Source organism: Thalassophryne amazonica, chromosome 6, assembly GCF_902500255.1.
Source record: "Thalassophryne amazonica chromosome 6, fThaAma1.1, whole genome shotgun sequence".
NCBI classification, from domain to species: domain Eukaryota; kingdom Metazoa; phylum Chordata; class Actinopteri; order Batrachoidiformes; family Batrachoididae; genus Thalassophryne; species Thalassophryne amazonica.
This window is the reverse complement of record NC_047108.1, coordinates 35,349,350-35,366,471: the sequence shown is the minus strand read 5'-3', so window position 1 is coordinate 35,366,471 and position 17,122 is coordinate 35,349,350. Positions and strand designations below refer to the sequence as shown.

The following is a 17,122-nucleotide window of genomic DNA, read 5'->3' as shown; positions in this document are numbered from 1 at the left end:
CTCTGAGGACCACATGATGTGAAAACACAAAACTTTCTTACCTGTAAATCTGGTCATGTTTCCTGCATAATTAAATGTTATCCATTCTTTGTGCTCAAACGCCAAAGCAGGGGCGAATCCAGATGGAATGGGGGAGTGGGGCAAGGATGTGCCCCCCCCCACAACACCCCTAGATTAAAAGGTCCAGTTTTGAAGCCTTTTTTTTTTTTACTACAACTACTAATACTACTTATAATAATTTCAACAAGTAAAATGTTGAGAGAATTTAAATGTTAGAAAATAATTTAATAGTTACATTTATAAACAATGTAGGTTAGAAATTGCAAGTTTTACTGTTACAGTGCTGTCAACAGTTAAATATGAGGTCAAGAAAGAGGTCTTTATTTTACTTTTTATAAAACAAGTATTTATTTTCATTGAAGTCAAGAAAGGGTGACTATAAAGTGAGTTTTGGCAAAACAAGTATTGTCATGTTGAGATGGCAGAGGGTTGTTGTTGGCAGCTGGGGAAAGTAACAAAAAAGTAATCTAACTTAGTTACTTTTACAATTGAGCAATCAGTAAAGTAACTAAGTTACTTTTTCAAGGAGTAATCAGTAATTGGATTACTGATTAAAGAGAGATAACTGCAGATTTAAGTCAATCTGATGTTCTTCCTTCTCCAACTTTGCTTTGTCTAACATCCACAAAAAAAAAAAAAAAAAAAAAAAAAAAAAAAAATGGAATTAATGTTGAGACCTTAAGGAGCGACTGGTGTTTTTGAAACTTTAAAGGATACAATGATGTCCAAGAGGAGCATGCCAAGAGTGCTGATAAGCCAGGGCAGGTGATGGACCAGGTAGCTGGCCTCACCTTCACCTTGCTCAGGGTTCTTCAGCAGGACACTCAAGCCATACGTGACATTCCCCATGATGGTTAGAACAAATAGACAGTACGAGACTCCCTCTGTTGACTTCCTTTTGTGCTGCAGACATAAGGACACAGCACAAAGTCACTGCCATGCAATCAGTATACATAGTTATTCAACATAAACATGTTTATAGAACACAAATACACAGATGGCACAAAAAAAAGTGTAAATAGAAAATGTGATAATCCAGTTTAAAAGGTTTTGACAGTTTTACACATTCAAAGTTTGAATACAACTTTGACGAGCTGCTTTATAAAGATATTTAAATGAACAATTGTTACCTCATCACAGATTCCTACTGACCTATAGATCAGGAGTAGAGAAATTTAGCAAACTGTCCCATTTAAAAAAAAATCAATAAACACACTGAATTTATATCATCCTTTTTGGCTGTCAAGCCTCCCCCTCCCCCCCCAAAGGAATGATCTGTACCCCAACTTTAAAGGACTGCAAATGTTTGCGCATCGTATGCAGTGAGCCATCTATACCTACAGTGTCCGCTGCCATTTGTACTTCCTGATGACATAACAGCTTTGGACTGCATGGCTGACTGCATACAAATGAGGCCCCTGGATGCCAAAGATTTGTGCTGTTCATATGAACATTTCTAAGTATGGATTGTACCAACCTGAACTTAGAAATATATGTAGATATACAAGCAGCTGACCATGGGAACACAGCATCTCGTGATAGAACAAGAAAACTACAACTAGAAAGCACTGCAGTTGTCACAACAATGTGTAGCCTCATTCCTGTCAAAACCTATTTAAAAAAAGACAATACACCACACATGAACTAAACAGCATCTTTTAAGCTTATCAGCACCTCAACCTCCGCAAATCGTTTCCTGCGGCAAGTACAAAAGGTGAAGTAGACATCCTCCCTTGAATAGCGATGATTCCATTGCTTCGACCTTTTCAGTTCAGAAGGCTTCAGTTTCCTGTTGAGTTGTGCTTTGCCACGACCATCATCAAGGTTCAGGGACAGACTCTCAAAACCGTTAATCTCTCCAAGCCTTCTTTTTCCACATGGCATGTTCTATGTGGCAGCCTCACGACCGGAACGTCTTCCTCTTCACATCAAATAGACAGACAAGAAATGTGGTGTACCACAAAGTGCCCTAATTGTTTGCAATCCAGGACAGGTGGGTGGTGATGAGCTTTGCTGGTGAAGACGAAGTTTTTGTTTCAGCCTGAATCAAACCCGCGGTAATCAGCTAGTTTCAAAAACATTCCCTGAGCATTATAGCCACCTGCCATCAGCTTTCCATCTATGGAGTCTCAGTTTTTTGACCTGTTGATCAACTTTTGGTACAGCAGCAACCACAGCACAAATGCTGTTGAATGAGGTGCATCGTTTTCCTTCACTGTAAATATCACATTAAAGAACTCGCACAAGTTCTCAGTAGGGTTCAAGTCAGGTGCAGAAGGGGCTCATGTCATCATTTTTCCATCTCTGAGGCCTTTAAGGGCTTGTTGAGCAGTGGAGTACATGTCCTGATTAAAAATCAGGACCTTGAATGATCCAGATTTTAACCTGTGCTGAAGAAAGTTTAGTGTAAAAACTAGCAGGAGGTTTAGGAGTTGATTTTAAGTCCATCTTCAACATGATATGGTCCAACTAGCTTATCCTGTGTAATAGCAACCTATACCAGTGCCCCTCCTCCACATTGCTGGCATCTGACTAGACGTGGTGCTGTGGGTCCATTAATGATCCAGGCACAGGAGTCAATTTTATCAATCCATAAAACCTTTGAAAAATCTGTCTTCAGATATTTATTATCCCAATCTCGATGTTTCAGAATATTTACCTTGGCCATGTCTCCGAGCACTGAATGCTTTGTACTTTGGAATACTCCAGGTAGGTTGGAATGTGGTACCTTCTGGAATATGGTACCAGTGGAGGATAATGGGTTCCTGGATGCGTCATGTTTAAGTCTTCTTGGCTTTTGCGGTTTGCGTCTTTTCCACATGTTTTTTTGCAACCATACTGACTATTTACAACAAAATGTTTGTTCAGTGATCATGCTTCAATAGCTCAGCTATTTTAGGAATGTTTCATTCCTCTGAAAGGCATTTACAATTTGACTCTTCACTCTGTCAACTCTTTTTGGTCTATTTTTCAAGAGGTAAAAAAGCTACCTGAAGATTTTGCACACAGATTACGCACACCTTTGATATGCAGTTAACCACTTTAGGCCACATCCTCACTTATGCAAATGTACATCCAAGCAGGGGCGTAGGTTTGCATATGGACCATAGGGACAAGTCACAACCAATATTTTGGGATGGCAAAATAGTCCCTACCAATATTTAGCATTTTTGTTTATATAACAAAATCATTCACTATTTTTTTGCGAACTCGATACTATAATTTTAGTCGTCACGTTTTGTGTTTTCGACGTGCCAGAATGACAGGGTTACCCATGTTGCAATTTCATTGGCTCACGTTCTTCTCACATGGACGTAAACAAAGCGCATCTCGTGGCAGGCAGTGCTTAATTTGTAAAGTGGGAGGTCCCGGAGCGCAGAGGATGGGTGGCTCCGGTGCAGTGTTGCCAGATGTACGATAATTATCGTATTTGTACGATAGTTTTGCCATCTGTATGATGTACGATCTATAATGGGAAAAAACCCAATATGTACGATAATTTCAGTTGGTTGCCCAAACACGCATCTCTCTCTGACACCCAAGAATCATTTTGCAGGCGTTGCACTCAGGCGGCATCAAAGACACACCACACACAGGGCTGCTGCTGGCTTTGGGCTGCCGGGACAGTCATTTGAAAGCCCGCCCCCTCCCCATACAAAGTAATGAGTCCAATCTCTGCAGGACAGGACAGGAAGATTCCCCAACCAACATCTTTTTTTTTTCTTTCGAAACTGTATTTCAACAAATGCAATAACAAACGAACAAAACACAAGAGCAAAGAGATATACAAGAAAAATAAAAAAAAGTTCAAGTTCCTTATGGAGGTGTCAACATTTTCTGTGTTCAACAAAATCTGCACAAGTGGCCATGGCGTTCTTTTTGTGCCATAGTTTCCCCATTAATATAATTACTGTTTAAAAATGTGACAAAATTCTTTGTAAATTTAAAAAAAAAAAAACGCTAAAATAGCTACGTTGTATGCGTTTTGTTTGTGTACGATAATTTCTCCTAAAATACGATAATTTTGAGGTTTTGGTACGATAGTTTCATATTTCATATCTGGCAACACTGCTCCGGTGCAGAAAAACAAGAAGGGCGGGGGGGAGGGGTTGCGAACAATGCTGTGCGCCACACTTAAAATAAACTGCACACCCACACAAACACGCACACACACCTTCACAAATGACACTAACATCCTTCCTTTTTCTCAAAAAATACTACATTTATGTTTGCTGTCTGTCTATGTACTTTTCTGTCACTTTTGCGCTCTTTTTCATACTTTTCCCTCGTTTCAAAAGTCACCGAACGCACTTTACTGTAATATATGCAACATATAGCACACTGTTGGAAAGCACGGGTTCTTGGCTTGCTGTCAGTGTTGAAATTTTTCAGAGTGAGGGCTTACATGAGAACTTGCGGTAATGAGAATCAGCGGCGCACTAGTGTGAAACTTCCGCGTTTTTCCTCTGTGTTATGACATCACAGGCTTATGTTTACCGTAATACACCATATATATCATTGGAAATCCCTTTTTTTGGCAAATTAGGTTGCCAGATACCTACAACTGCATTATTGATGAAGAGAATAGATTATACATCTTGTTTGCAAAAACTTTTTTTTTGTTTTTGTTAGCTCCACAAGTATTTTTTTTTTGTTGTCTTGTTCTCTCAGGTGTAGGCCTATAGAATAGATTCGTGATTTTGGGTGCAATTTTGTTATTTAAGCTATTTGTTTGTTTGCCTACACACTTAATATTGTAAATAAAGTGTTAAATTATTCAGCATTATGTCGTCATATGTTATGTATTATGCTGTACTTGTGCGTCTAATGGTATGAGTGGGTTAGGGGGTGATGGTGGTGAGCAGGGGGGCCGGGTGGGGTGTGTGGTATTGTCCCTACCAAAGCTGAGACCAAACCTACGCCCTTGCATCCAAGAATGCTTAAATCCAATAAGCAGTCATCTTGATATACACAGCTTTTATGCAGAAAACACAGTTGTGTTCTAAATAAGTGTGTTTAAAAAAATGTTAAAGCTCAAAATCCTTATAATACCTTTTATTTCCATACACGCAAATGCACTGGCAACATTGCACATTCTATTCCAAATCAAAACATGAAGAAACATTGATCAACTTTTGTTGTTACTTTACAGAAAGTGAAGAAAAAGGAATATTAGGCTGTTCAAGAAGTGTTTGCATTAACTGGCAGCAAATGTTGAACATGCTGGTTTTAGTGCATTTTTCTCTGAAAGTCTGAGTAGGTTCCAGACATTGTTCATTGTAACAGCGTGAGCGTACTTTAATTAAAAAGTTGATTGGGGTGGGTGTGCAGAAAATAGGATACTCTGCTCAAATGATCTCAAATTTAATATTACCTTTATTTAACCAGATTAGTCCCAATGAGATCAAGAGCTCTTTTTCAAGGGAGACCTGGACAATTATAAAGTTTCCAATTCACCTAACCTGCATGTCTTTGGATGTGGGAGGAAACCTGATCACCCAGCGAAAACCCACGTAAACACGTGGAGAACATGCAAACTCCACAGCTGGGAATGGATCCCATGACTTTCTTGTTGTGAGGCAACAGTGCGAACCACAAAGCCACGGTGCTGCCCAAATGCTTTAGATGAAGCATAAAGCACCAGTCTTTCAACCAAAAGCCAAAAGATGTGGAAGCAAATGGAAAACTTCAAATGGCTCGAAGAACACTCAGAATAGCAAAGATTCAGCCAATTATCAGCTTCAGGGTGATCAAAGAAGATCTAAAGACTACTGTGAGTACATGTAACAATTAGAAAATGCCTAAAGTCCCACTGGGGGGGGGGGGGGGGGGGGGGGGCAACAACAAGTGCAACATTTTATAGACTGATGAAAGCAAGATTCTTCTTTTTGTGTCCATACACTGAAGACAGTGAAGCATGATGGACCAAGCGTCATGATATGGGGATGTTACTCATACTATGGTGGTGGGCTTATTTATCACATACCAGGGATCATGGATCAGTATGAACACATCAAAATACTTGAAGAGGTCATGTTACCTTACGGGGTTATTCCATAGAGCACCATTCCTTCCTGAATAGCAAATTGGGGTGCGTTTTGAACCATCATAGTAACTTTTTGATCCATCTTTGACAATCTTGAACAAAGTTTGTGTATGTAGTAGTTACAGCCATCACTGACACCAGTTTTGAAATCTGGATGAAAACGTCCAAGCTCAAATTTTATCCCAATTCACAAAATTGCTGTCACCTGTCTCTCCAAGGAGCAAGAGGAATTTGAGAATTAACTGTTGACCTCTTTCATGGCCACTTGTGCATCACTATCACATCAGTAATTCAGTTAACATATTCCTAGATTAGTCCTGGATGGGGGAATTTGCAATGTCACAGCAGCAGTGGTAACAGTAGGGCAGAGTGAACTGTAACAATAGAAGGCAAGATAAATACTTAGGGATGGCAATCAAGAGAATGAAAAATAGAGAAATACAATGTACTTCATATGCAAGATCTAAAGGTAATGTATGCAGTGGATCTAAATGTGTGCATACAGGGAAGCCAATCTAACAAAAATATTGTACATTGTTGACCTGGGACACACACACACACACACACACACACACACACACACACACACACACACACACACACACACACACACACACACACACACACACACACACACACACACGGTCTATTAGAAAAGTATCCGACCTTATTATTTTTTTCAAAAACCATATGGATTTGAATCACGTGTGATTGCGTCAGACAAGCTTGAACCCTCGTGCGCATGTGAGTTTTTCCACGCCTGTCGGTTGCGTCATTCGCCTGTGAGCAGGCTTTGAGTGAGGAGTGGTCCGGCCCCCTCGTCGGATTTTCATTGTCAGGAAATGGCGGAATGACTTGGGCTTTTTTCCCATCAGAATTTCTTCAGAAAATGTTAGAGACTGGCAGCTGGAAACCATTAGAAAAATTTATCTGGCTTTCGGTGAAAATGTTACAGGCTTGGTAGAGAATAAGGAGTGTTACTGTCGCTTTAAGGACGGCCCCCAGTGGCTGTGGGGCGCGCCGCGCTCCGAAACCGCCATCGACAGGCTGAACGACCATTTCATTTCTAAACGGATGGCTGTCTGGATCCGTGACCATCGTGTGCCATTTCTCTGGTTATCACAAGAGCTGGACATCAACCATTTTCCGGCAGATTTCACTTTTAACAAGAGATTTTGTCATGGAAAGCCGAGTGGAGGCTTCGCGCATCACGATGGATTCGCTACTGGTGCGAGACAAAACCACCTCCGTTTTGGTCTCACAGGACGGCTTTGAGATGGCGTTCATACAGCTGTCGGTTTTTCCATTATCCGAGAAATTGTGGATGTGCTTGGACATGCCAGAACATGTCCCTTGAGGCTTCATCACGGTGTTGCTGTGCGCCATGCGGCACCGTGAAAAAACTCACGCATGCGCACGAGGGTTCAAGCTTGTCTGACGCAATCACACGTGATTCAAATCCATATGGTTTTTGAAAAAAATAAGGTCGGATACTTTTCTAATAGACCTCGTGTGTGTGTGTGTGTGTACAAATGTGTTTTTACACTCCCTTGTGTAACAAACACAGGGAGTGTTAGACGCACTCCAGTTCGCATACAGATCTGGAAGGGGCGTGGATGATGCGATCTCCACTCTATCTGGCTTTGCAGCATCTTGAAGGTGCAAAATACCTTTATTCGGATGTTTATTGATTTCTCCTCCTCTTTTAACTGCATACAACCACATGTATTGGCAGAGCGTTAAGAGACATGAACATTGATGTTGGCCTAATTTTATGGATTACTGACTTTTTAACAAACAGATCGCAGAGAGTCAGAGTTAATGAAACTCTCCGATGCTGTTGTATATATGACATATTGGCACTTATACTCATGTCAGACCTGCTGGTGTGGTGTTTAAGATGAGATAATCCTTAAATAGTCCCACAGGGATGAAATTTACAATGTTACAGCAGCATAGGGACAGTCACAGAACAACAGTTTACAGCAGAGTCAACACTTCCATACTCACATTTGTGTAAATCTGGGGAAATCTGGAACACAGGAACAGCAAAGCTGACAAAGAACCAAAGCAGAAGCCGATGATCTCTCCATAAGTAAAACGCTGAAGAGAGAAAAGCAGACAGTTTACAGTAATAATAATAATAATAAGATGCTCAGCCTATAGGGTGCAAAAATCCAGTGTGTTTTTTTCCTCAGCACCACTGCACTTCACCCTCTCCCCTAAAAATAAATCAGTGCTTTGTGCAGAAATTGTGATATGCTCAGTGTTGGAGTTATTCTGTAGATACACTGTTTTATTTTATCATGCATGTTTTGTGTTGTCTGCTCTGGTAGAATGTAGTTCTCTCTGCTCTGATAAAGTGTACTGTACTGATGTGATGGGTGAAGGTTACTTAAGATATGTGACATGAAGTGTTTCTGCAAGTTGTGGTATCTCTGTGTGCACGCTAAGCTCTTTTTCAGGATATGTGAAGATGACCCAGGCAGAATGCAGCCGTAAGCGGAGCAGTGAGATAAAGAATAGAGAATTGAATGTTCCAACCACAGTGTGATTATGATACATTAGTCCTTGTGTCAGAAGAAGTGTGATTAATCGATAGATGTCTTAAACACATCTTAATCGAGCCCAAGATTAAAAAGGTTCTGAACGTCCTGAATGTATTGTGCAATCAGCGGTTCTGCGGCAACAGCTCACGCGCTATCACTCCTCCCCTTAGGAGCTGTACCGCCCATGTATGTAGGGAAGTCCTTAATAAAAAGAGCGGGAGCGCAGGCCAGACTTTAGTGTAGCTTTGGTGTACAGCCTGACTGCACTCCTCGCGAGCTAAAATTGACATTCTGTCTCACTGGTGTTTCTTGACTCTGTCTTATCAAGGTTTTAAGAATGTTTGGAGGCGAAAATACCCAACACTCAGAAATGCCAAAGTTATGCAAAACTGTGCATATTTACTGTCAGAATCCCTCAGTCATCAGTGACAAAGCTCATGGTGCATATGCACAGAAGTTTTTTTTCTTCAATTTGTCATTCAAATGATGACCAGTGGCTGATTTAAGCTGTTGTCTGACAAACCACCACATAGTAGCAAAGATGCCCAAGACATCTTTATAGAACCAAAAATTAACTGGACACCGGCACCCTCAGCAGCGCCCACCTCTCCAGAGTCTTCAGAGGCGCTTTCTCCTCCAGTCTTCAGCAGTGCCAGCACCCATGTCTCCAGCGGTACCTTCAGCAGCACTCTCAGTGCGGCCCACATCCCCAGAGTCTATAGAGCCATCTCCTCCTTCAGAGTCTACAGCGCCTCGGTCACCTTCAAAGAGTGCCTGCTGTGTCACTTGGACAGTTATTCCTTTTGTGTTGCATCTCGCGCTAATTTTACTTTGTTTTCCATGAGTTTTGTGTCTTTCTGGCAAGTGGTATGGTTCCTTGTGTTGTTGTCCTTTTGTTATGTTATCTATTCCTTTTTGCCACCACTGTTTAATTTCTCCATTTGTTTTTTTGTCTGCTCAGTCTCCTTTCTCTTGTGTCTGTCTATGGCCCCCAGTTATGCTGCCCCCCGTTTCCTCTCCTGTTTATCATGTGGTTTCCTGGTTGTCCTTGCTGTCACTGGCCCATGGAACCATCTGTTGGTGTACGTCCATTGGTTTCCCCACAGTCCTCTGTTTTGTCCGTCTTGTGCCACCCTCACTGTTGCTCCTCTGACCTCCTGTCTTCCCTGCCGTTGTCTGCATTGCCATCCACCTGATGCTCCCCCTGTCCTCTGTTGTAGGTCCACTGTTTGTTTGCCTGTCTGTCCCCTGTTTGTCTCATGGGCATCCTCCTGAGGGTCTGGTTGCCCTCTGCTGGCCACATGGCCAGCCCCCAGATTTTTTTTGTCCCATCCCCTTGCCCACCCCACTTGTTGTCTTGGTATGCATTGGTGGTCCTTTTGTTTTCCTGTGTGTCTCCACCTTCAGGCCCCCTCCGCCTTCCTTATTCCCGGTGCCTGTGTGTTCTGAATCCAAGGGGTGTGGTGCTGCCGTTGGGGGGAGGGCCACTGTCGTGATCCTTGTCTGTGTCTGTCCTTGTCCTCTGGCTACCCTTGTGACTGTTCCTAGTGTTGATATTTTTGGGGCTCCCTGTGGGTTTTCATGTCTTTGTGCTGTCTTCATCCTTGTATGTCTTTGGTGTTTATGTAAATGTTCTGCAGTGTAGTTCCTGTTTTATTGTTGTCTGGTTTAGAGCCCTGCGCGGGACTATATTCTTCATCCCGCTCCCACTGAAATTCTGACCATTTCTGCCCACACCAGCAATGTGTGCGTTACACTCCCGCCCGTTCCCTCAATGGGTGTGTCCAGTCCCACCCATACCCATGAAACACTGAGCGCACAATAATAGTGATGCATTGATTTTGTTTATTCTCCTGTCCTAGGCTATTAATAAAGGAATTCATTGTTTCTTTCGTTGAATCCCTGGCTTGTATGTCTTTTGATGCACTGATCAGGAATAGCATTACTATTTGGTTGTTTTCAGTTTAGAGACAGTTTCATCTGACAATTCAGTTACTGCATGTCCTTTTATAGGCATGCAGTAATTAGCTGCGCAGAAAGTCAGACTCAATGCGCTGTTGTCTCTGGTCGCTCCTGTTAAATTATTTAAGATGAAAGTACCGTGTGGACATGCATACTTTACACTAGTCTCCTTTGTTGACTGAGTCATTTTGTTACTTCTGTTCCCACAGTGTTTATTTTTAGCAGCCTGCAGCAAAGTTCTGACCGCCCGCTCCTGCGGGACCCAATCCCAATGCAGCCCTCTAGTCTGGTTTTATTTCGTTTCGTTGGCCATGATTTCCTTGTGTCTTAACTGTCTGTCTCACCTGTATCTCATGTGTGTGATTACCCTCAGTGTGTATTTATACCACTGTGTTCCTCATGTGCATCACCTGAATGTTGTGTGCTTTTTCCGTCTTTTCCGATCTATGACTTCTCATTACAGAAACTTGTTTTCCTGTGACTGTTTAGATTTTGCCAGCCATGTTGGACACTTTAATTGTGACTGTTTTTATTGGGCCATTCTTTGCCTCCCTGACTTCTCGCCTGCTAATCCCATCACGGACACTGTTGCCAGTTTAGGACTCCTCTCCCGTGTACAGACCTTTGAATTTTGCTTGAGTGAGCCATTAAAAACTGGTTCTGAACTTGCTGGTGTTACAGTGCATCTGGGAAGTATTCACAACACTTTTTTTTCACGTTACAGCCTTATTCCATGGATTACATTTATTTTTCCTCAAAATTCTACACACAATTTCCCATAATGTCAATGTGAAAAGGTTTTTTTTAGATTTTTGCAAATTTAATATAAAAACAAAACAAACCTAAGAAATCACATGTACACAAGCAGTCACAGCCTTTGCCGTGAAGCCCAAATTTGAGCTCAGTTGCATCCTGTTTCCACTGATCATCCTTGAGGTGTTTCTATAGTTTAATTGTAGTCCACCTGGGGTAAGTTCAGTTGATAGGACATGATTTGGAAAGACACACATTTGTCTACATATAAATTCCCACAGCTGACAGCGAATGTCACAGCACAAACCAAGCATGATGCCAAAGGAATTGTCTGTGGACCTCTGAGATAGATTGTCTTGAGGCACAAATCTGGGGAAGGGTACAGAAACATTTCTGCTGCTTCAAAGGTCCCAATATGCACAGTGGCCTCCATCATCTGAAAATGGAAGAAGTTCGGCTCCACCAGGACTCTTCTTAGACCTGGCCGCCCCTCTAAACTGACTGAACTCTTTGGCGTGAATGGCAAGCGCCATGTTTGGAGAATACCAGGCACCATCCATGGTGGTGGCAGCATCATACTGTGGGGATGTTTTTCAGCAGCGGGTTCTGGGAGACTAGTCAGGATTGAGGGTAAGATGAATGCAACAATGTACAGAGACATCCAGGATGAGAACCTGCTCCAGAGTGCTCTTGACTGGGGTGACTGTTCATTTTTCAGCAGACAGAAAGAACTAGATCGTGGGTAAGTGGGAGTAGGAATGAAGATTGACCAGTAGCTTGAGAACTTCGCATTTTGGCTCAGCTCCCTTTTCGTCACAACAGTAGGGTACAGCAAATGCAATAGCGCCCATGCCGATTCTCTGGCCAATCTCACACTCCATTGTCCCCTCACTCGTGAACAAGACCCTGAGGTACTTGAATTCCTTCACTTGGTGCAAGGCTGCATTCCCTACCCAGAGTAGGCAATCCATCGGTTTCCTGCTGAGAACCATGGTGTCAGATTAGAGGTGCTGATACTCATCCCAGCTGCTTCACACTCGGCTGTGAACTGATCCAGTGAGTGTTGGAGGTCACAGGCCGATAAAGCCAACAGGACCACATAATCTGCAAAAAGCAGTGAGGAGACCATGAGCCCACCAAACTGGAACACACCCCCCCGACAGTGCCTTGGTATCCTGTCCATGAGTATCACAAACAGGATTGGTGACAAGGGACAGCCCCGGCGGAGGCCAACCCCCCACCGGAAAGAAGCCTGACTGACTGCCGGGCACCCGAACAGAGCTCTTGCTTTTTGAGTACTGAGATTGGATGGCCCTGAGAAGGGACCCCCTCATTCCATACTCCCGCAGCACCTTTTTGAAATATGGGGACCACCACCCCAGTTTGCCACTCCTTAGGTCCAGACCCCAATGCACTGTTGAAGAGACGTCTCATCCAAGACAGTCCCTCCACACCCAGAGGCATTAGCTTTGCCTCTCCCACAGCAGAGGCTGCCGCCCTTCATGCCTGTTGGTACCTTGCAACTGCCTCCAGAGTCCTTCGAGATAACATATCCTGGAAGGACTCCTTCAGTCGGATGGCTTGCCTGACCACCATTGTCCACCATGGTGCTCAAGGGTTGCTGCCCCTTGGGGCACCTAAGATCTTCAGGTCACAGCTCCCAACTGCAGCTTCAGCAAGGGAAGCTTTGAACATTGCCCATTCTGGTTAAATGCCCCCAACCTCTACAGGGATGCTACAAAAGTTCTGCCAGAGGTGTGAGTTGAAGATCTGTCAGACAGTGGGCTCCTCCAGTCATTCGCAGTTCACCAGCACCATCTGTTTGGGCTTACCTGGTCTCTCCTAAGTCCACCAGATGGTGATCAGTTGACAGCTCTGCCCCTCTCTTCAGAGTGTCCAGAAAATGCGGCCTCAGATCAGATGATACGATCACAAAAGAGAAAAATAAAAAAATATCGATCATCAATCTTTGGCCTAGGGTGCTCTGGTACCATGTACACTTATGAGCATCCTTATGTTCGAACATGGTGTTTGTTATGGACAGTCCATGACTAGCAGGTTTAGACTGGGGAGGTCGTCCCTCCCAATCACGCCTCTCCAGGGATCTCTGTCATTGTCCACATGTGCATTGAAGTCCCCCAGCAGAACAATGGCGTCCCCAACTGAAGCCCCATACAGAATTTCATTCAGAGACGCCAAGAAGACCGAATACTCTAAACTGCTGTTTGGTGTATACACACAAACAGAGTTTTCCCTCACCACCGGAAGGCAACCCGCTCATCTACCGGGGTAAATTCCAACGTAGCGCCGCTCAGCTGAGGACCTGTGAGTATGCCCACACCCGCCTGGCACCTCACACCCTAGGCAACTCCAGAAAATAATTATCAGGCCACGTGGGTGCCTGGCACCTGGCCAGGGTGGACCCTCAATGCAGACTCCCAGATCAATCAATCAATCAACTTTTTTCTTATATAGCGCCAAATCACAACAAACAGTTGCCCCAAGGCGCTCCATATTGTAAGGCAAGGCCATACAATAATTATAAAAAACCCCAACGGTCAAAACGACCCCTATGAGCAAGCACTTGGCAACAGTGGGAAGGAAAAACTCCCTTTTAACAGGAAGAAACCTCCAGCAGAACCAGGCTCAGGGAGGGGCAGTCTTCTGCTGAGACTGGTTGGGGCTGAGGGAAAAAACCAGGAAAAAGACATGCCGTGAAGGGGGGCAGAGATCGATCACTAATAATTAAATGCAGAGTGATGCATACGGAGCAAAAAGAGAAAGAAACAGTGCATCATGGGAACCCCCCCACAATCTATGTCTAAAGCAGCATAACCAAGGGATGGTCCAGGGTCACCCGATCCAGCCCTAACTATAAGCCTTAGCGAAAAGGAAAGTTTTAAGCCTAATCTTAAAAGTAGAGAGGGTATCTGTCTCCCTGATCTGAATTGGGAGCTGGTTCCACAGGAGAGGAGCCTGAAAGCTGAAGGCTCTGCCTCCCATTCTACTCTTACAAACCCTAGGAACTACAAGTAAGCCCGCAGTCTGAGAGCGAAGCGCTCTAATGGGGTAATATGGTACTACGAGGTCCCTAAGATAAGATGGGACCCGATTATTCAAAACCTTATAAGTAAGAAGAAGAATTTTAAATTCTATTCTAGAATTAACAGGAAGCCAATGAAGAGAGGCCAACACGGGTGAGATATGCTCTCTCCTGCTAGTCCCCGTCAGTACTCTAGCTGCAGCATTCTGAACCAACTGAAGGCTTTTTAGGGAACTTTTAGGACAACCTGATAATAATGAATTACAATAGTCCAGCCTAGAGGAAATAAATGCATGAATTAGTTTTTCAGCATCACTCTGAGACAAGACCTTTCTGATTTTAGAGATATTGCGTAAATGCAAAAAGGCAGTCCTACATATTTGTTTAATATGCGCTTTGAATGACATATCCTGATCAAAAATGACTCCAAGATTTCTCACAGTATTACTAGAGATCAGGGAAATGCCATCCAGAGTAACAATCTGGTTAGACACCATGCTTCTAAGATTTGTGGGGCCAAGTACAATAACTTCAGTTTTATCTGAGTTTAAAAGCAGGAAATTAGAGGTCATCCATGTCTTTATGTCTGTAAGACAATCCTGCAGTTTAGCTAATTGGTGTGTATCCTCTGGCTTCATGGATAGATAAAGCTGGGTATCATCTGCGTAACAATGAAAATTTAAGCAATACCGTCTAATAATACTGCCTAAGGGAAGCATGTATAAAGTGAATAAAATTGGTCCTAGCACAGAACCTTGTGGAACTCCATAATTAACTTTAGTCTGTGAAGAAGATTCCCCATTTACATGAACAAACTGTAATCTATTAGACAAATATGATTCAAACCACCGCAGCGCAGTGCCTTTAATACCTATGACATGCTCTAATCTCTGTAATAAAATTTTATGGTCAACAGTATCAAAAGCAGCACTGAGGTCCAACAGAACAAGCACAGAGATAAGTCCACTGTCCGAAGCCATAAGAAGATCATTTGTAACCTTCACTAATGCTGTTTCTGTACTATGATGAATTCTAAAACCTGACTGAAACTCTTCAAATAGACCATTCCTCTGCAGGGGATCAGTTAGCTGTTTTACAACTACCCTCTCAAGAATCTTTGAGAGAAAAGGAAGGTTGGAAATTGGCCTATAATTAGCTAAGATAGCTGCGTCAAGTGATGGCTTTTTAAGTAATGGTTTAATTACTGCCACCTTAAAGGCCTGTGGTACATAACCAACTAACAAAGATAGATTGATCATATTTAAGATTGAAGCATTAAATAATGGTAGGACTTCCTTGAGCAGCCTGGCAGGAATGGGGTCCAATAAACATGCCGATGGTTTGGACGAAGCAACCAATGAAAATAACTCAGACAGAACAACCGGAGAGAAAGAGTCTAACCAAATACCGGCATCACTGAAAGCAGCCAAAGATAACGATACATCTTTGGGATGGTTATGAGTAATTTTTTCTCTAATAGTCAAAATTTTGTTAGCAAAGAAAGTCATGAAGTCATTACTAGTTAAAGTTAATGGAATACTCAGCTCAATAGAGCTCTGACTCTTTGTCAGCTTAGCTACAGTGCTGAAAAAAAACCTGAGGTTATTCTTATTTTCTTCAATTAGTGATGAGTAGAAAGATGTCCTAGCTTTACGGAGGGCTTTTTTATAGAGCAACAAACTCTTTTTCCAGGCTAAGTGAAGATCTTCTAAATTAGTGAGACGCCATTTCCTCTCCAACTTACGGGTTATCTGCTTTAAGCTACGAGTTTGTGAGTTATACCACGGAGTCAGACACTTCTGATTTAAAGCTCTCTTTTTCAGAGGAGCTACAGCATCCAAAGTTGTCTTCAAAGAGGATGTAAAACTATTGACGAGATACTCTAACTCCCTTACAGAGTTTAGGTAGCTACTCTGCTCTGTGTTGGTATATGACATTAGAGAACATAACGAAGGAATCATATCCTTAAACCTAGTTACAGCGCTTTCTGAAAGACTTCTAGTGTAATGAAACTTATTCCCCACTGCAGGGTAGTCCATCAGGGTAAATGTAAATGTTATTAAAAAATGATCAGACAGAAGGGAGTTTTCAGGAAATACTGTTAAGTCTTCTATTTCCATACCATAAGTCAGAACAAGATCTAAGATATGATTAAAGTGGTGGGTGGACTCATTTACTTTTTGAGCAAAGCCAATAGAGTCTAATAATAGATTAAATGCAGTGTTGAGGCTGTCATTCTCAGCATCTGTGTGGATATTAAAATCGCCCACTATAATTATCTTATCTGAGCTAAGCACTAAGTCAGACAAAAGGTCTGAAAATTCACAGAGAAACTCACAGTAACGACCAGGTGGACGATAGATAATAAATAAAACTGGTTTTTGGGACTTCCAATTTGGATGGACAAGACTAAGAGACAAGCTTTCAAATGAATTAAAGCTCTGTCTAGGTTTTTGATTAATTAATAAGCTGGAATGGAAGATTGCTGCTAATCCTCCGCCACGGCCCGTGCTACGAGCATTCTGACAGTTAGTGTGACTCGGGGGTGTTGACTCATTTAAACTAACATATTCATCCTGCTGTAACCAGGTTTCTGTTAGGCAGAATAAATCAATACGTTGATCAATTATTATATCATTTACCAATAGGGACTTAGAAGAGAGAGACCTAATGTTTAATAGACCACATTTAACTGTTTTAGTCTGTGGT

At 42.5% G+C, this 17,122-nt stretch overlaps 1 protein-coding gene across 1 annotated transcript in view; it reads right to left on the bottom strand.

Annotated features, from left to right (window-relative positions):
* Positions 1-737: 737 nt before the first annotated feature.
* LOC117511598 (lysosomal amino acid transporter 1 homolog) overlaps positions 738-17,122 on the bottom strand; it is an 81,482-nt gene continuing 65,097 nt past the window's right edge. The window contains exons 7-8 of the mRNA XM_034171572.1: positions 8,117-8,209; positions 738-963 (exon numbers count right to left, since the gene is read on the bottom strand). Coding sequence (XP_034027463.1) covers positions 739-963; positions 8,117-8,209 — 318 coding nt within the window. The 3' untranslated portion in view covers position 738. The remainder of the gene's footprint in view (positions 964-8,116; positions 8,210-17,122) is intronic.